This window comes from Jaculus jaculus, chromosome 2, assembly GCF_020740685.1.
Source record: "Jaculus jaculus isolate mJacJac1 chromosome 2, mJacJac1.mat.Y.cur, whole genome shotgun sequence".
Lineage (NCBI taxonomy): Eukaryota > Metazoa > Chordata > Mammalia > Rodentia > Dipodidae > Jaculus > Jaculus jaculus.
This window is the reverse complement of record NC_059103.1, coordinates 151716979-151737173: the sequence shown is the minus strand read 5'-3', so window position 1 is coordinate 151737173 and position 20195 is coordinate 151716979. Positions and strand designations below refer to the sequence as shown.

The following is a 20195-nucleotide window of genomic DNA, read 5'->3' as shown; positions in this document are numbered from 1 at the left end:
TGTGGGCCTTGGAATTCTATATGCCAGCCCAGCTCATGGGTACGAGGGTCCTCTTCCAGGCTATATGACAAGATGTAACACCCTGTTGGCTACTCTTGCCATGCTTTCCCAACCAACTTCCCCTAAAAAACTGAAAACCAAAATAAACCTTTTCCCTCCATAAGCTGCTTCTGGTCAGGTGTTTTGTCTCAGAAACAGGAAAGTAAACTGCTACAGACCTTTTTCCAAAGACACAAAAGCTTCTGATCGTTGAGAATCATGTTGTCAGGTGGGACTGTAGCAGGCTGTCCACAGGTGTGTCACTGTGCTGGCTCTTCTACCTCTGTGGCTAGTTTTATCTTCTCCACATGAGGCCAAGGAAGAGAAGGAAATCAAAGTACTGAAATGTATAAACACATGCATGCATGCATCCATACGTCGTTCTTCTCCCAGTTCCCTGTAAGGCCAGCCATAGGCATGACTGAAAAGCCCCCAACTCTATTCCTCTGTATCTTTCTTCTTCTTTTTCCCTCTGTATCTTGCTTCTTTAAGTATGCAGTGCCCCTGTGCCCCAGCCTCAGCCCTTCGCCTCCTCTCTCTCCTCCTCCTCTTGCTCCTCCATTTTCTTCACCAGGTGGCTTGGGCAGTAACTACTTATGTATGCCTTAGTGTAATCTGCAATGTTTGTGTCCCTCTCCCAGGAGTCTGCATTTTACGCTTTGTTCTTAACTAGAAAGTGGAGGCAGCTTTCTCCCTTTCTGTGCTGACACCGCCTGTCCTTGGAACCTAGCCCATCCTCAGAGGCCAGCCGTCCCTGCTGGGAGAGCACACGTGTGTGGGAGGTGGGCCTTTCCACCCTGTGAACATGCAAAGTCTGCCTTTGGATTTCACCCGACACATTGAGGACAGTTCTCAGCTTGAGACCACATCAGTCCAAGGGAGTGCAGCTGCGAGGATTCCTCAGAGCGCCGGCTGCCATGCTGCGAGACCCGAGCTGCAGGGACTGTGACGGCATGCTGTCTCAAATGTGATACGGCAGAAGTGAAGGGGCTTGCAGCTCTTCTAATTTCACGTGACTAAATTCAACCATAACGTGTTGGGTTTTTTAAATTTTTAATTTGTGGCCAAAAACATCTCTCTGATTTAGGAACTTAATTCTAAGTATTTTTCACCTCCTGAGTTAACTAGTAAGTCATCAAGTCCTTCAGTCCTATAATGTGTGAATATTTAGCATTATGGCACCTAATTGTTGTCACACAAAGAGAGTTACAAACAGAACACCTCTTTCCATGTCCCTGATTCATGACTTCAATGGTCAGCAGTTCCTAGGTTCTGTTTCTGCAGTCCTGATGGCTGCCTTTTCCCAGAACAAGGATCTTTGGATGTGCAGGCTTGGGGACTGTACAGTTGGGAGAACTTTGGAAAAGCTATTGAGATGTGACAGGGTGGCACACTTGTAATTAGTCCCATCCAAATGATGCTCAAATGAATCTGCTCTTTGAGTATCCTGAGCCATGAAGGAGAGGAAAGTTTGACAGAGAGGCATTTACATCCAAGAGTCTATTTCTGACCCTCCCTTAGCAAAGCCAAAGTTTGTTTTTGTTTCTTACTATTATGGGGAAAGGCTTAGTCAAGGAGCCTCAGAAGTTAAATGAAGGGGGAGCAATGCATTGCTTAGCTGAGTGTGACTGTGAACAGCTCATCTCTGGAAGCCTCCTGCGTGTGGACGCTACATCCATCACAGGGTAGCTACCCAACGAGCTCTGCATAGCATTCTGGCTCCTGTGGAAAGACTGACGGTGATCAATGCACGGCAGGAATAAGTAGTGACCACCCTGATCATGATGGAAGGAAGCAATCTTGGGCAGTGGGTAGATGGTGATGTTCCCTGGTCCTCTCATCTACTGCCATCCCACCTGGCAGATATGGGGGCACTGGGTAGAACATACAGTTCAGTGGCCACTTCACATGCAGAGTAGGAGACCAGCAGCTGTGTGACCCCTAGACAAGACACCCAATTTGACCTCCACTTTCCTCATCCGTAAGATTCAGTAACACCCATTTCAAAGGCTCGGACGGAGGGCAAGTGCCTGTCGTGCTCCATGTACTCATCTAGCTTTTCCGGTGATTTTCACCTCAAGCCTGAGTTACAGCCGCTTTGGTATCTTCCTCCTCAGGGCCTGGGGGGGGGGGGGGGGGCCTGGATGAAGGCAGCTCACTGAGGATGTGTTCAGGAGCAGTATGCAAATAGCCTGCCTGGCAGCCAGGTGGCCAGCAACAAGATGTGTCCACGCAAAAGACACAGCTTTCACCTCAAAGGGGATCTGAGATAGTTTATTCTGGAGCCAAATCTGAGTGACCATGGCCTGGAAACACAAATTTAGTTTACCCCAAATTCCATGTTCCAATGTGTTAAGTCAATACCCTTTTCAAATATATTAGCTAACCACCAGGGAGGTGGGTTACAGCAATGCGCTGGAAAAGCTCCACCATGGGCCTCAGATGGTATCTGAGGACACTTTCAAGGTAGGGTCTCACTCTAGTCCAGGCTACCAAGGACACTCTTAGCCCTTGGGTTGGTGGAAGCTGGGGTCTGTTCTTGCATTTCAAAAAGGATTACACCTGATCAACTGACAGTCACCAGGATGCTAGTTCAGACACAGAGGTGGGCAATCAATGGCTATTAAGGGGCTAAAGGTAGCCCAAGGTAGTTGGGCTCTGACTTGCAACATTCCATCTCTTGGTGATCCCAGTTTTATCAGTCCATTCAGCCTTGCTGAAGGTGGGTGTAGTAGATACAGCTGTTTTCTGGGAACTTTGGTTCATAGTTCCCCCTGTTGGCCAAGCATTACATTTTTTGTGCTTGCAAAGGCCAAATATATTATTTAATATGTCCTACATAGCTAAAGATGAGGCTGAGTAGTAGGCAGGAAACCATCTTCAGGAGAGAGGAGTTGCTGCTAAAGCCATTGAGGAAGAAACACTTGGATCATATTAAATCTATCAGCCATCATGATCCAGGTATACTTAATTTTTTTGTCTGTCCTCTGTGTTTGAAATAACATGTTCATCTGACATATAATGGGAAACGCTAAAGTTAAATACAATGAAGGATGAGTCTGGCCTAACTTAAGGCAGCAGATGATGTAAGTAGACATTTTTAACCAGTATTCTTGAGGATTAATTTTTTTTAAAAAAGCATAATAAAAGGTAATAATAGCTCAAATTTATAAACTAATTTAAATTTCTATTTATTAAAATAAGTTTTAAGGGCTGGAGAGATGGCTTAGCGGTTAAGCGCTTGCCTGTGAAGCCTAAGGACCCTGGTTCGAGGCTCGGTTCCCCAGGTTCCACGTTAGCCAGATGCACAAGGGGGCGCACGCGTCTGGAGTTCGTTTGCAGAGGCTGGAAGCCCTGGCGCGCCCATTCTCTCTCTCTCCCTCTATCTGTCTTTCTCTCTGTGTCTGTCGCTCTCAAATAAATAAAAAAAAATTTTTTTTAAAAAATAAGTTTTAAATTTCATAAATAAAGCTTTTTCTAAGTGGAAAAGCATATAAACGTAGAATGTAGATGTAATTTAACTATAGGTTATTAGAGGCTTCATTAATAAGGATGAAACATCAAATCCTTGTAAGCTACTTTTACAAACACAGGTAAAAACAGAATATTTAAGAAACCTTGTTATAAGTGTACAAGTACATGTTATTTAGCAAACAAAATAAAAGCTTATTTTAATGGAAAACATATAAATTTAAAACTTTGTTTGTAAACCAATTAGTGTACATTAATAAAAGCATGATGATACCTAAGAAATCTGTTGTGGAAAACAGAATTAGGAATTTTTAACCATTACTAAAAGCAAAATTTGAATCTTGGATTGTAAAATTTAATAACCTTTATTTCTTTAAACATAAGGAACTTAATAGCTTTTGATCTAGACATTTTATTTAACATTTGAAATCTAGAAATATATTATTATTTCCTTTGTATCTCTAAAACTAGTTCTCTGGATAGGAGGGACTGGCTTTTCCTTTCCAGTTTTGCCATGTAAAAAGAAAACTTTTATCGCTGGGCGTGGTGGCACACGACTTTAATCCCAGCATTTGGGAGGCAGAGGTAGGAGGATCACCATGAGTTAGAAGCCACACCTGAATTCCAGGTCAGGCTGAGCTAGAGCGAGACCCTGCCTCAAAAAAACAAAAAAGAAAACTGTTATCAAAGGCAACCAAAGCAATATAACATTTTTGGCATCTCTGTTTTAAAACCCTTTTAAGCCAGGCATGGTGGGTGGCACATGCCTTTAATCCCAGCACTCGGGAGGCAGAAATAGGGGGATCACTGTGAGTTCAACGCCACTCTGAGACTACATAGTGAATTCCAGGTCAGTCTGGGCTAGAGGGAGACCCTACCTCGAAAAAACAAACAACCAACCAAATAAATAAAATAAAACCCTTTTATTTTTAATTTTATTTGTTTGTTAGCAGAGAGAGAAGATAAACAGACAGAAGCTGTAAACAAACTCTAGATACATGCATCACCTTGTGCATCTGGCTTTTTGTGGGCACTGGGAAATCAAACTCAAGTTGTTAGGGTTTATAGGCAAGCACCTTAACTGTTAAGCCATCTCTCCAGCCTAAAACATTTTTTCAGTGGTTAATCCATAAAACTCTGTAGGCAGATATATTATTTACTTAAGTATGTTAATTGTTCAAGGAAACAGAAAGCACAAATAAGTCATTTTCTCAATTTCTGGATTTCAGGTCTAAATGAAACATTCCTTTTTGCAATTCTCCAAATGGGAGCAATTGTGTTATGGCAGAGGCTTGTGTCATGAGAGCCAATCTAAGCAAAACAAAGACTGTATAATTTGAATTAAGGCAAGGACATAGCAAATGAAATCCTGATTAAGATTTGTATAACTTTAAATTTTTAACTATATTACTTCTAAAAGGACATTTAGATTAACTTAACAGTCTTTATCGATATGACCATTTACTTGTAAGTTAATTTGACATTACATATGGACCACACATGGAGAGATAAGACTAAACAAAAACCAAAGATTTTGTAGTTTTTATTTGGACCTATCATTGTTAGCTGCTATTTTAAATATCGGTCTGGCTGTTGTTTTAATCTTTAATTTTAAATCTTATCTTAAAAATATATGACTGGGCTGGGGAGATGGCTTAGCGGTTAAGCGCTTGCCTGTGAAGCCTAAGGACCCCGGTTCAAGGCTCGGTTCCCCAGGTCCCACGTTAGCCAGATGCACAAGGGGGCGCACGCATCTGGAGTTCGTTTGCAGAGGCTGGAAGCCCTGGCGCGCCCATTCTCTCTCTCTCTCCCTCTATCTGTCTTTCTCTCTGTGTCTGTCGCTCTCAAATAAATAAATAAATAAATAAATAAATAAATAAATAAATAAAAGAAAAAAATATATGACTTAATAAAAATAAATCAGAAATTTTAGATCTTTAAAAATAGAACCTTTAAAATGACTTTTACCATTGATAAAAAATTTTAAAGCCTCAAAAACACTTTTTTTTTAAAAATGATTGCATTTGGTTACTTTATTAAAATAAATTAAGTACACACTTAATCAGCAGAGATAATTGAACAAAAGGACAGAAAATCACTATCCAAAGTTATAGCTTTACAAGCTGTATGGAGGGGAACGATCAAACTTAGCCAGGTGTCCTAACTAAGTCAGACAGAGATCTCCATATTTATGAGGAATCGCTGCCTTCTGTAGACAAGAGTATTTTCTCATTTGTCCACAAGGTTGGTTCCTGCAGCTTCCATCAAAAACACTTTTGAAGGAGAAAATAGAAAGGCAAGCAATAATTTTTGCATGTTAAAGTCTCAACTATAAGTTTACATTCATTTTAAAAAATTTTAAGATATTAATTGCAAACTTAACAGCATGGCCACCATTATTACATGCAAATAGGTCTACCCAGATTCTGAATAACATTGTTTTCTGGGATTGCATTTCTGTAATCTCTGCTAAGAAAAAGAAATTTAAAAATTCCCAACAAGCACATTAAAGGCAAGAATTTATATTTGGCACTTGTATATCAATCCTCAAAAAGAAATTGTAATCAATCTAAATAAAGGACCTATAGTATATACTATTTAGAAGTATTTTGATGTCTTAATTTCTCTGACCACTGAAAATTAAATAGAATTGTAAATTTTGTTCAAAAGGAAATAATCAAAATCTATGTATCCAATAATCTCTATAGCATAAACTTTAGATTCCAATGAATATTATATCACCCAAACAAATAGCACATAAGGTTTAATGAATATTCTATAAATCTAATGATAACATTTTATAGGTTTTAAGAAGCTAAAAATACTTAAAATTAAGAATATGTACTTATCATAAACCTTTTAATAGACTATCACAAACACTTATACTTTTAAGTTGGTATACGAAAAATATATTAAAAACAAAAACAAAAATAATGAAAAATTAAAGTGGCCACAAGTTTTACATATCTGGAACTTTATTTTGTCACTTTTTGGACAAAACACACAAAAACAAAAATATAAACATTGTGGACAAAGATGATACAAACACAAATTCTAGGTGCACCTTAAGAAAGTAAAATTAAATGAAAAGTTTCTATCCTCTCACTGTGAGATGTGAGGCTCCATACCACAGAAGATCAAAGGTGAAGCTTGTTACACAGATCTACAGCAGATAATTATTCCCATTTGTTTGAGAGCTAAAAATAAAAGGAAAGAAGTTTTGTTTTTTTTTTTTAACCAGGTGAAAATGCCTTATTCTTGTATCTAATCTTGTCTTGAAAGTTAGGACAGCTCTATAATATCATCTAGCAAGGATATAGATTAAATAACAGAGCCGAGCAGGCTCACAAGGAGAAAAGCTAGCTCTAAGTTTTCGTGAAAGACTGGCAGAACTGCATTTAGGGAATCTCTCTGTCTGATGTTATCAGTTTCCTAAAATAGATAGGAGCAATGAAGACATCAGGGAAAGTTTGGGAGAGGTGGCCATTCCTTGTGTTTAGGATCCAGACAGAATGTGCTGCTTTTAGTAGTTTCCTCACTGGGTCTCAGGTGCTCTCTTAAGGACAAGAGAGTGGCTTAGGACATCTGGCGGATCAGCCCTTATGTGCTGTCCCCCAGAAAAGCCATGTGCTGCTTCATCTGACCTAGGAACAGGGTAGAGATGTCTGGGAGATTCTTATCTTCAGTGCCTGTGGCACTCATTAAACTGACTTACCCACAGTGATTCAGATGGATCTTTTATGAGCCCCCAAAATGTCAGCAGCAAGGGGATGGAGACACAGCACCACATTGTCATCTTCAACAGCCTGAGGAGCTCCCCTAGAGTTTTATGGCCTCAACTTGGTTGCATCTAGGATCTATGGAATTCTAGAAAAGCCAATATGAAACAGAGTTGAAAATTTTTACCAACTTTAAGCAAAGGAAGGGGTGGTCAGAGGGAGAATGAAAACCTGCTGAGAACATGGGTGTGGGGTCTTAGGAAAAGAAGAGAGGATTTGAATCTAGTATGGAATTCCCTAGGTTTTATCTTACAAATAACAATCTTTCCTTTGAAATGGGATTCTGTTTTGCTTGGAGAAAACAGGAGACAAGGTCAGACAAAGGAGAGGAAATGAGAATAGTCAGATTCTGAACAATTTATCTTTACTTCTGATATAACCTCTCAAATTTTCTTATCTTACTCATTTTGGACATCTTTTAATTTATAGGTTCTAGAACTCTTATTGACTAGTTTGTAAATTGCCAGTTTAGTCATTTCTTGGATGTTTTAAAATTTTAATTAAGACAGACTGCCCACATTATTATTTTCTTCTTATAACAAAAAGTATTGCCTAGGACTTTAGTATTTCAAAAAAATAAAAATAAAAATGAACCCAAATTTAGGATTAAATATTCCTCGTGGTGGGAAATGTAAACCCAACTTATGGTTAGTTAGATTCCCCCATTTTTTTTTTCAAATACTTGCAAGTTAAATTAACAAAAATGTTCATGCCATGTGGAGTACTAAATAGTAGGGTTTTTTTTTTTTCCTAACATTTCCTCTTTCTTGGGAGGAGTGGTAAGAGAGGGAAAAAATACTTAATGCTAGCAGAGATAAACCAGAGTAGTCAGAAATCATGATGTTCTCAAAGACCTGCATGTAAACATCAAACTGAATGGTCAAAATCAAAATGCTTTCAAAGCAAACAAAATGGGTACTTTAAAACAAAGATTTTGAGAACAAGTAACAAACATTTTAAAAGCAAATTTAAAACGTATCCAATAACAATGGCAAAAAACAAAGATCCTAAAACCAGCTCAGAATAAACAAATGGACCATCAACCAAGTCAAGGGAGGTCTGAGCCCCAGAAGGAACTTACCAACCTGCATTTAAGGAGACAACTTCAGAAGGTTGGGCGCAAAGGTCTCTGGCCAGCTGCATCCTAAGTGGAAGTGGCGTGTCCTTGGGGTTGGGGGCCACATTAGGGCATCATAACTGTTGATGCAGAAGACACAGCTCTCACCTCAAAGGGATAAAAGATAGTTTATTCTGGCCGGGCGTGGTGGCGCATGCCTTTAATCCCAGCACTCGGGAGGCAGAGGTAGGAGGATCGCCGTGAGTTCAAGGCCACCCTGAGACTACAGAGTTAATTCCAGGTCAGCCTGGACCAGAGTGAGACCCTACCTCGAAAAACAAAAAACAAACAAACAAACAAAAAAAGATAGTTTATTCTGGAGCCAAATATGATTTAGATTACTCCAACTTTCATGTTCCAACGTGTTAACAATTTCCTGAAGGTTTTATAGTTATAGAACAAAAGAAAGTCATAAATCAATACCCTTTTCAAATACATTGTCTGACCATCAGGTAGGTGGGTAACAGCAAAGCTGAGGACACTCTTAGCCCTTGGGTTGGTGGAAGCTGGGGTCTGTTCTTACATTTCAATAGGGATTACACCTGATCACCTGATAGTCACCAGGTTGTTAGTTCAGACACAGAGGTGGGCAATAAATGGCTATTAAGGGGCTAAAGGTAGCTCAAGGTAATTTGGCTCTGACTTGCAACATTCCATCTCTCCTTGATCACAGGAGATTTATCAGTCTCTTCAGCCTTGCTGGTAGTAGGTGCAGCAGATAAAGGTGTTTTCTGGGAACTTTTCTTCATACCGGTGACCCCTGCATCCCCATCATATGTCAGCATCCCAGAGAAGACTGAAAAGAGGAGCTTGGGGGGGGGGGGTTTGTGTGATGGGGCGTGTGGTATATGCATCTGTGCATGCCGATGTACACACCTCATTGCATGTGTGTGCAGAGGCCAGAGGAGAGTGTTTGTCTTTGTCTTTTCACTCCTTCACCTGTTTACTTGGCATGGAGTCTCTCACTCAACATGAAGCTACTATTTTATCAGTGAGATTATCCATTCTCCGCTTTCCACAGTACTGGGGTTACAGACAGGCACCATCACACCCAGCTTTTTGCATGGGTGCTAGAGAATTGAACTTGGACAATCTCAGGCCCTCACAGTTGTGTAGCAAGCACTGTTACCTGCTGCGCCGTCTCCCCATCTCAGAAAGGAGCTTCTTACTCATACTCTTCCCACCTTCAAAGACCTGTTCAGTAGAACCCTCCTGGATGCTTTTCCTTCTCTGAACTGTTTATTCAAAAAGTACAGTCTAAGTGTCCACCATGTGCCGCTCACTAGGGCTACCACTGAGGCTCAGATAGATAGGTCTGCTCCAAGATCCTCTCTCATGGAACTCTGGCCAACTGCAGAGACATTTGAATTGCTGCATGATTTCAATTTTGGAAAGGTATGGAAAAGAGGGGCCTTATGCAGGGCATGGCAGCAACACACCTGTAATTCCAGGGCTGACAAGGCAGAGACAGATGCGTAGAGCTTACTGGCTAGGTAGGCTAGCCAAATCAGTAAGCCCTACACTCAGTGAGACCCTGTTTCGAAAACTCAGGTGAAAAGTGACTGAATAAGACATCTAATGTTATCAGCCCATAGCCTCCATTCACATGCACACACATGTGCACATGTACCCACAGACACATCACACACATATAAACACATATACACTGTAAAAACAAATGAAATAACAGGGCCAATAAATAAACACAGAGGTGAAGGGCTATTGGAGCAGGAAACCTGCACCAAAGGAGTGACATGAGGACATGGTGGGACAAACCCCTGTCACAGAGGGCAGAGAGAAGGAGGCCCAAGATTACATAATGCCCCTCTTCCTTTGAGAAGTGTAAGGTAGGGAAGGGAACAGTGAATGTCAGTTCCCCGGGTAGAAAAGACATGAAATTGTCATCTCTGAGAAGAGGTAGAGTGCATTAAGTGTGGTGACAGGGAGATACCAGCACCAAGCGCCCTGCGAGGTGGTGGCAGTGCATGCACAGAGACAGTAATGGTGAGATCTCCGGAGATGTCCAGCATCATTCATGAGACTTGAACTGTTGTGCTCAGCTCCCTTGTTCTGTTCCTCCCCCTCAGTGCACAAGGTATCATCTCAACTTGCATTCTGAGAGTCTGCTGGGAATCCACTCCCCAGTCTCCTACCAGTATATAATTCTAAAACTTTCCTGGGGGCTAGAGAGATGGCATAGTGGTTAAGGCACTTGCCTGCAAAGCCAAAGGACCTCTGATCCATTCCCCAGGACCCACGTAAGCCAGATACACAAGGTGGCACATGCAATCTGGAGTTCATTTGCAGTGGCTAGAAACTCTAGCACACCCATTATCTCTTTCTCCCTCTCTCCCTCTCTCCCCTCCCTCCCTCCAATAAATAAATAAAAATAAAATATTTTTTAATCCCTGCCTGGATCCTCTTTTTCAGATAATAGAGATTCTGGGAATAGAGTGAGAAAGGAAAGGATTACAATATCTGCCCTCAAAGACCTTGTAGGTGAGGTCATGTGAGCACACATGAGACGGCAAGAAAGAGCACACAAAGCCCTACTGCATGTTTTCCGACTGTCCCGTGGAGCCCATGGATGCCAGGCGCCTCCTTGCCTGCTCTGCCAGTCTGCAGCCCAAAGCTCAGCAGGTGAAGCTCGAGGCTCTGTCCACGGTACAAACAATATACATATCCGGGAAAGCCAAACTGCTCCCCCAAGCCAAGCCCAGGAAATCTGCCTCCAAATCATGCCATGAGGAAAAGCTGTCTTACAAGTCACTTTCTTGCCCATCAAAAACACTTACTTTGATAAGACAATAAAGTAATATTTCAGGGATGTCAATTTTAATGTAATCTTGAAGACAAGTGGCAGCCACATTCAAGCCCTCCCCAAGTGTCCCCTCTCCTGCTTGCTAAATGGGTCAGTAGGATGAGACGTAGAAGTAACCAGAAGCCACAGGGATTTGAAACTTGATCTCAGGATGAGCTTGCAGCTCTTAGGAGCAATGAGTCTCAGTAACTGTTCTTTTGGACGGGTGCCTAAGGCTTTCCAGGTGACATGCTGTGGGAAGAGATGTCAAGATACTGCTCTGTAATGACATTATAAAATGACCTGAGAAAAAAACGTCACCACCTTCTAATCTTTGAGTGTGTTTTTCCCCTGACTCAGTAAAGGGGCAAATAGGGAGATCTCAGTAACATCTTATTATGTAGGAGAAAAAAATTTTCACTCTACAGCAAGGTGGAAAGGGACACTTGTTTCTATGACTTTAGCATGTGACGCGGGCCTGGGCCGTGCTCGTTCTTAGCAGCTCACCTGTGACTCTTCAGGTTCCTTCAATCTGAAGAGATGTCCACATGAATTTAAATACTCAAGCCTAAGACTTTCTCAGGAGACATGAAAATTCCATCACACAGTTCATTCTGCTTTGGCCCATCACTGAAGAATGTGGCTCCTTGGCCACTATTAGCTTGTCTGGCTCATTGGTAGCCCAAAACATGTCCTTTCAGTGACCAGTTCCCACACCTGGTAATGACCAGAAAGGAGCCATTCCCATGACGCTTGGGAATCTTCCCTCAGTCCTTCCATAAGGAATCATTGGAGGACATAGTTACTATCATCCTTAATTACAGGTTGACAAGGACAGCTGTAAAGCAGTAATGACTATCATTACTGACCCAGACCTTCAAAGGAGCTGCAGAATGTCAGCCTCCTCATTGCTAATCTGGTTGGCCCCCCAACCCTGCAAAGTATTACTTATAGGACCACTGTGATCAGAGCACCTACCTGTTAAGTGTGGCTGAAGAAGTAAACAGCTGCCATTTGCTCAGCACCTTTCATTAATTCCGTCTGAGATTTGTTTTCTTTCTTATTGGGATTGATTTGGGTGGCTGATAGTCCAGGCTCTTGAAGACAATTAAAATGCCAGGCAAGACAGCAAGAGTAATTGAGGGCCAGTCTCTCTCTGATAAAGGAAGCTGGGGCCAAGACTAGAATTATGCTGCCATCTTGTGGCACAAAACAGTACCTGCGTTTAGGTTTGCTGACTAAAGTGCTAATTCATTAACATCATGGAATAAATAGACCTGAAAGGATGATAGATTATGAAGCTTTTAGCTCAAAACAAGCAAGCCAGGTGCCAGAGCACATACTGGTAATATCAGCACTCAAGAGAAGGAGGCAGGATTCTTAGAAGTTGGAGGCCATTCATGGCTACATAGCTAGTTGGAGGCCAGTCTGGGCAATATGAGAGCCTGTCTTAAAAAGGAGACAGGCCGGACGTGGTGGCGCACGCCTTTAATCCCAGCACTCGGGAGGCAGAGGTAGGAGGATCACTGAGAGTTCAAGGCCACCCTGAGACTACATAGTGAATTCCAGGTCAGCATGAGCCAGAGTGAGACCCTACCTTGAAAAGCAAAAAAAAAAAAAAAAAAAAAAAGACAGGAAGCTGGAGAGATGGCTTAGCAGTTACGATGCAAGCCTGAAAAGCCTAAGGACACAGGTTTTATTCTCCTGGTCCCATGTAAGCCAGATGCACAAGGTGGCCCATGTGTCTGGATTTCGTTTGCAGTAGCTAGAGGTCCTGCTGGCATGCCCGTATTCTCCCTCCCCCCCCCTCTATCTTATCTATCTATCTATCTATCTATCTATCTATCTATCTATCTATCTATCTATCTCTCTCTCTGTGTATGTGTGTCTGTCTGCCTCTAATAATAAATAAAAAGAAATCCTTTTTAAAAAAAAAAAAAAAAGGACAAGGCTGGAAAGATGGTGCAGTGGTTGAGTGTGCTTACCGCACAATCACGAGGGCCTGAGAGCACCCCGCCTGTACCTGTGTAACAAGTTGGGCACAGCCACACATTCTGTTTCCTTAATCCTGTGTGAAGCAGAGAATCACTGTGGCTCACTAAGAAACACAGCAAGCTCTGAGATCTGTGAAAGAGTCCATCTCAAAGAAAGTCAGGCTGGTGAATGATGGAGAGGAACACCCTGTGTTCTCCCGTGGCCTCCGTGGGCATGCTCACACAGCACATACACACATACATCTCACCCCACGCCACATATGCTGTGCACATGCTCACACATACACACATGCACACACACTCACAAAGGTAAACAGAACCACTTCTGAAAGGATTCCCAGAAGAAGTCCTATCACTCCAAGCACTGAGTGCTGAATAACCTCTCAGTAAGGAGAAAAGTTCCTCATGGGGAGAGGGAGTAATCTTATTCAATGATGTGGCACTGGTACTTTGCCCATGCTACCAGTAAATAACCCCTGACCCCTGCTTGTGAAAGCAAACTAGCTAAATTCATTGGAGCAGGAAAACAAAAGCCATGAAAGTAGGAGGAGAACTAGTGGATTCACCCAGAGTGGGAGAGAGTAATGTGTAATCCACAATTAAATGGATTTGGAGGATAGAGGGAGTCCCACTGTCTCTTCCTCAGCAGTACCACACATTTTCATTGCATCGACACCTCCAGCTTGATCTGGTATCAGTGCATCTGATAACAAAGCTTTTTGCAATGCAAAAGGCCAATGTGCAACTTCTAACTATGTCTCCAGTTGCATGAATATTAACATATTCTGCAGCTCAACTTAGTGGGACATTCAGGCACCATAGTAAATGTCACTTAAGTTACACTAAAAATAAATTATCCTCCTTTGCCCCATATTGAATAACTCAAAAAATATTTACAGATGTAGTCCAAAAATTGAATTGTTTTTGACAATGGAATCTCTTATGAACTTCAAAGAGAACAGTTCTCCCTGGGGGTAATAAACTCACAACCTTCATACCTGCCAGGAAGAAAGCACAAGTCATGCAGGTGTACATGCATCCCTGGGAGAGGGACCCTGTGCATCTACACATGTGGACAAGGAGGCAACAGGAGGCAGTTCGAGCTCAATTATAGAGAAACCATCAGCACTTAAGATAATGGGGCTGGAGAGATGGCTTAGCGGGTGAGGCACTTGCCTGCAAAGCCAAAAGACCCAGGTTCAATTTCCCAGGGTTCACATAAGCAAGATACACAAGGGGATGCTTGTATCTGGAGTTTGTTTGCAGTGGTTGAATGCCCTGGTGTGCCCATATTTGTTCTCATTCTCATTCATATTCTCTCTCTCTCTCCCTCTCCCCCTTCCTCTCTCTCCCTCTTTATCTCCCTCCCTCCCTTCCCCTCCCTCCCTCCCTCCCTCTCTCTCTCTCTCTCTCTCTCTCTTCCTCTCCTTCTCTCCCTCCCTCCCCAGCTGTCTCTCTCAAATAAATTTTTTTTTTTTAAATTAAGGTATTGTCCAGAGAAGGAATGAGCAGCAGAATTAGAGGAACAGATCCAGAAAGAGAATGAGGCAGAAAAGTAATGGGCTTGTAACGTTGGCAAAATCTCACCCGGATGGTCATGTCGGTGCAGAAGCCCCCCTTCCCCCCATATGTGCATGTAACCCACACCACATACATGTAAGGATGCTTGATGCCAAACCCCTCCAGGGACCTGGTAGGTGGTGACTGCTACCCCTTTGTTCCCTGAAGCCCCTGCTGTCACCTTGGTCCTCCCGTAGAGTGGGGTTAGGAGCCTCTAAGGCAAAGGCTACCCCCAGCAATGGGGCACTTGTCCCTATGGTGTGATTTTACACTGAGGCCAACTCAAACCAGTATCAGGTGATCATTCTTTTCAATGTGAGATTTTTGAGGAGTGAGAACTTTTAGAAAAAGAAAAAAAATATTTCTTTCAGTAGCTTTTCAGAAAGTTCTAATTGAAAGGACATAAGCTGGGAATTTTGACACATTTTCTCTGAGTTCCATCTTTTCTTCAGTAGCTTGTAATAACTGTCTTTCATCCTTTCTCCCGAGGCTGTTCTACTAGTCTGGCACCCCACATATTTCACTGTATTCCTTTGGTCTCCCTGTTAAGGAAGTGATAAGAGAGGGAAGAAGAGAAACATTTAGAAATGGAGAGAGGTGCAGGAGAACCCAGCAGGCTCACAGGTGGGCCTCTGCCTTTGAGCCGGCTATCTGCTAAGAACTTAGCACATTGTAAATAGCACTGATTAATCAGTTATGTGAAGAAGGAAGGACGGAAGAAGCAAATGTGTGTGCAAGCGATAGATTCTTTGTTCGTCCTGAAATAGTTCATGGTTTATACTTATACATAAAAAAATTACTTCATATATTTCCATTTGTTTCCATGAACTAAATGTTTCTTGAATGTATTTTAATAACCTCCTATGGTAGCAAACTTGTAGATATGGTTTCAGTGAATTATTTGTATCCGTAATAATGAGAAGTAGTTTTTATTCAGACAGAAGCAACTTGATAGTTTATTACTTGTGTTTACAGACATGATATGTAACCAAACCTGGAAAAGAAATTACGTATCTCACAGGAAGTTCTACCTTGCATTTTTGTAGAGCATCATAAAGAGGTATTGTGGACTCACAGAATAAGGAAAACAGTCCACTGTCCGCGGGTGCTCTCCTTGAGCTTCTTATGAACTAAATGCCCCGTGTTGCGCCTGGAGGTTTGCCTTTGCTGAGGTGACTGTGACTGCCCACTTGGGGTTGCTCTGGGGTTTGTTGCTAAGATGTTCTAGAGCTGCAAGCATATGGAGACTCTAGGGTGACATACAGTGCTGTCATTGAAGCAAATGAAAATTAATTGGATTCCTAATTCATAAAAATATTTGATCCAAGCCATCAGGAGAGATTTTTCTGGGTTTCCTCTCTCCCTTTACACCCAGGCTTGGGAGTTTTCATATTTTCCCCCCTCCTTACCTCAACTCTCCCTAAAATCTCATAATTTACCTTTCTATGTGTCTGTATTTTTTAATTCCTTGCTAAGATGGACAAGGACCCAAGATTTGAGAACCACTGACTTGGAAGTTCTAATCCAACTCAGAGCTATCCCATATCAATACCAAGATGATAAAATATCTCTTGCTTCACAGTTCTGCTGGGGATGGATACATTGCCAAATTACATTTCTACGTAAGGCGAACAGGTGCCAGACCATAGAGGGGATGGTGCCAGCTTCCTGCCTGCACCCTCCTCCCTGATTTTGTTCTGAGTCTGATAGGAATCTAATGGGAGGTATTTCTTACTCAAAGTGATTGGAAGCAGAAGTGTTGGAAAGTTCTTTTATTGTTTTCTTTTGGATTTTGGAATAATTGAAGATCTGTAATGAGCTCACTTGGGAAAGACATCAAAGGGTGAACTTGAAGTTCATTCTTTTTTCATTCTCACCTCTTACACATAATCTGAAGGGGGGTGTGTACAAATGCTCTGTATGTAACCCACCCTGTGAGGTCAGATATGGAAGTTTCTGCTTGTGGCATCATGTCAGCACTGGGAAAGTTTAGATTCTAGAGTGTTTGGGGCTTTGCATTTTCCTATCAGGGATGTTCAGCCTCTTAAGTTCTGGCACTTTGAGAATTTATGACCAAATGTGTTGTTCTTTCTACAGGAGGACGCAGCCCTTTGGCCCCATGTGGCTACCTATGAAGGACTGACTGACTCCACCAGCTAGCTGTCCCAGCTCCCGCTATGGGACCCTCGGGGAGCGCCCTGAGTGGGGAATACATGCAGGTCCAGATGGTGCTATGGGGAAGCCTGGCAGCTGTCGCCATGTTCTTCCTCATCACCTTCCTCATCTTCCTGTGCTCAAGTTGTGACAGGTGAGAAAACCTTGGATCTACCAGAAGCTTCACCTGTCCCTCGTGCCTATAAGAGTCTTTACATTGAAAAGCCCAGGCTGGGGAGATGGCTCAGTAGATGAAGCATTTGCCACATAAGCATGAGGACCAGAGTTCAGATCCCCAACTCCCACATAAATGCTAGGTGGGCGTTCATGTAATACCACATATAATACCAGTGCTTAGGAGGTAAAGACAGGTGATCCCAGGGCAAGCTGGCAGGCTAGACTAACCCAGTTAGTGCACTGTGGGTTCAAGTGAGAGAGCCTGCCTCAATGAATACATTGGAGAGGACTTGAGGAAGATGCCCAGTGTTAATTTCTGACCTTCACACACTCACCCAAATATGCCTACATGCATGCCTACTCACATATATGCATTCCCATATACATACAAACATGTATAAACAAATGTATGCCCACCAAACACATGCCAAAACAAAACAAAATAAAAAGGCTTCTACTGGTTAAAAGCACTTGCTTGCAAAGTTTGCTAGGTTTCGAATCCCCAGTACTCACTTAAAGCCAGACACAGAAAGTGACACATACGTCTACCATTCATATGCAGCAAAAGAGACAATGGAACGCACCCACGTGCGGGCACGTGCACACACCCCTGTGTGTATGTATGTAATAAGTAAATAATAAGTAAATAATGTTTTTAAAAGCCTCCCACTTTATGGACACTCATAGATGAGTTACAAAGGGTCCCAGGACATTCTTCACGAATCAGATGAAAATCCTTAGTATTTTGCTGTAGAGCATTCACAGACTCTCTCCTATATTTCTCAGGTTTCACATTTCTCAGGGTAAAAGTTCTACTACTCATTAGGACACAGCCTTTTTATGTTGTTGGTATGTTGTCTTCCATCTCAGGTCATTTTTGAAATCTGAGTGAGATGTACATCTTCACTACCACTTGGCAGTTACTGAGGATTCTGATTTTACATGTCTTTGGAGATACCATGTATTATTAAAAATGTGTAGTATGAAACTTCAATGTATGAAGAAACAGACTTGTTTGCCTGTGAAAGAGACATATTGCCTATGGACTAATCACAAGTCTTTTTTAATAAGCATGTGTTGTGCCTTCTCATTGCTGGGAGAGAGAGCACCCAACCAAAAGTGTTTGATGCAAGGAAAGTTTTCTTGTTCTGGCTTATAGTCTTGAGGGGAAGCTTCATGACGGCAGAGGAAAGCATGACATGAGCAGAGGCTGGATGCCATCTCTGCCATAGCAGGTGGAGTTCTGGCAAGTGGGAGCTGGCCCTAACACCCCTAAGCCTGATTCCAACACAGTTCCTGCAGCAAAGTACCACCTCCTAAATTACCATGAGCTAGGAAACAAGCATTCAGAACACAGGAGTTTATGGGGATTACAACCACCACATTCTACCCCTGGCCACCATAAACTCATAACCAGCTGTGATGTGAAATACAATACATTCAGTTTCCAACCTTAAAAGTCCCCATAGTTTTATCAGTCCCAATAATTTTGAAATATACCAATAGTCTAAGGTCTCTTAACTGGGACCCTATAAAATGAAAACACATAAAGGCACAGGGAAAACATTCACACTGCAAAAGATGGCATTGCAAGGAAAGATTGAACCAAACAAAATCTGAAACAAACAGGGTATCTTGTATCTACAAGTCTAACATCTGTAACCAGTGACAAAGTCTCTGAGGTTCCAAGTCCACCCCTCCAGATGGGCTGCCCACTGCCTGGGCAGAACTCCATCCTGAGCCAGCAGCTCTCTTTGGTGGCCCTTCTGTAGTCTTAGCATCTCTAAAATCTTGGGATCTTTACGGCAGCTATGGTCCATCTATGCCATGGTCTTATTGGGCCTTGTAGCAGACAACCTCATGCTGCTGGTGATGAACTTCCAGACCAGGCACAGTTATGGAAGAAGGGGTATTTACCAAAGCTTACAGAGGCAGAGAATCTGTTGCATAACAGCAGAAGAAGCTGGCCTTTTTTCGCAGGTCCAAGCTGAGAGAGAGAAGAGTGACAAGCCAAAATCCAAAAACTGTAGCACACAAATTCCAGGCAAAGTTCCAGTACATTGCCTATCTGTAGAGTATAATTCCAAATATACCTCCACACCTTAGGGCTGGAACATAGGATCCACCCTCAGTGACACCGCCTTCAGCCAGGTGGCTGCAGATCTAAATTACAGACTTTAATAAAATCCTGAGTATATTGGGGAACGTCTATTCAAACTCACAGGCCTCCACACATGGGCTCCATTGCCTTGCCTCACATCACCCAGTGGCCATGTCCAAAAATCAAACTGCACTGCATATCCAGTGATCCTTTCCTGTGTTTTTTATATTCCTTTAGTAGCAGGTAGGCTACCAAATTGTTAATACAGGGGAGGGATAAAACTAACTTTGAAGAGTAGGAAAAATAAGTCTTCAGCATTCTTCCTTCATGCTCCTTATTAAAAAAAAAAAAAAAGTCAACATTCTTTCTTTTGTCCCAATGCTGGCCCAGTCTCAATGAGGGTGAGGTCTCAAACAGTTGCAACTGAACCAAGCTGTTGTCTCTAGCCTAAAACTCATTGTCTTCTGTGTCATACCCTTCTGCTGTATGTTCTATCATTGCTTTTAGATTTAGAATTGCTTAACTTCTCAGGACACAGGAAGAGCTCAGCTAGCTTCTCACACAAACTGCTTTTAGCTCAGTCCAGACAAACACTTTTTCCTTCATAAGCTAAACCTCAAAGTCCACAGTTCTTATAGAGTCTTTCAACAGAGGTCCACAAACCTTTACCTTCAACACTGCAAGGCACCTCTAAGGCCAAGGTTTCAAATCCTTCCACATTCTTCCCTCAGATCAGTTCCAAACAATCAAAGCCACACAGTCGGGTTTCTAGCCGTTATGAACCCATTCCTCTGGCACCAATTTTCTGTTGCAGTTACTTTCTTATTGCTTGAAAAAGCATTTGACAAAAAGCAGCTGATGGGAGGAAAGGTTTCTTTTTTTTTTTTTTCTTTTGGTTTACAGTCTTGAAGGGAGACTTCATAATAGCAGAGGAAAGTATGGCATGAGCAGAGGCTGGACATCCCCTCACCACAGCAGGTGGGAGAGTGAGAGTAAGCCACAC

At 42.3% G+C, this 20195-nt stretch overlaps 1 protein-coding gene and 1 non-coding gene across 5 annotated transcripts in view; one reads left to right on the top strand and one right to left on the bottom strand.

Annotated features, from left to right (window-relative positions):
• The window catches only part of Pag1 (phosphoprotein membrane anchor with glycosphingolipid microdomains 1), a 162248-nt gene that overhangs the window by 119769 nt on the left and 22284 nt on the right, over positions 1-20195 (top strand). For all 4 annotated transcript variants that reach the window (XM_045142999.1, XM_045143000.1, XM_045143001.1 and 1 more), the window contains one exon: positions 16858-17068. In XM_045142999.1, coding sequence (XP_044998934.1) covers positions 16938-17068 — 131 coding nt within the window. In that variant the 5' untranslated portion in view covers positions 16858-16937. The remainder of the gene's footprint in view (positions 1-16857; positions 17069-20195) is intronic.
• LOC123459173 lies at positions 5633-5776 on the bottom strand. The gene has a single exon (XR_006636076.1).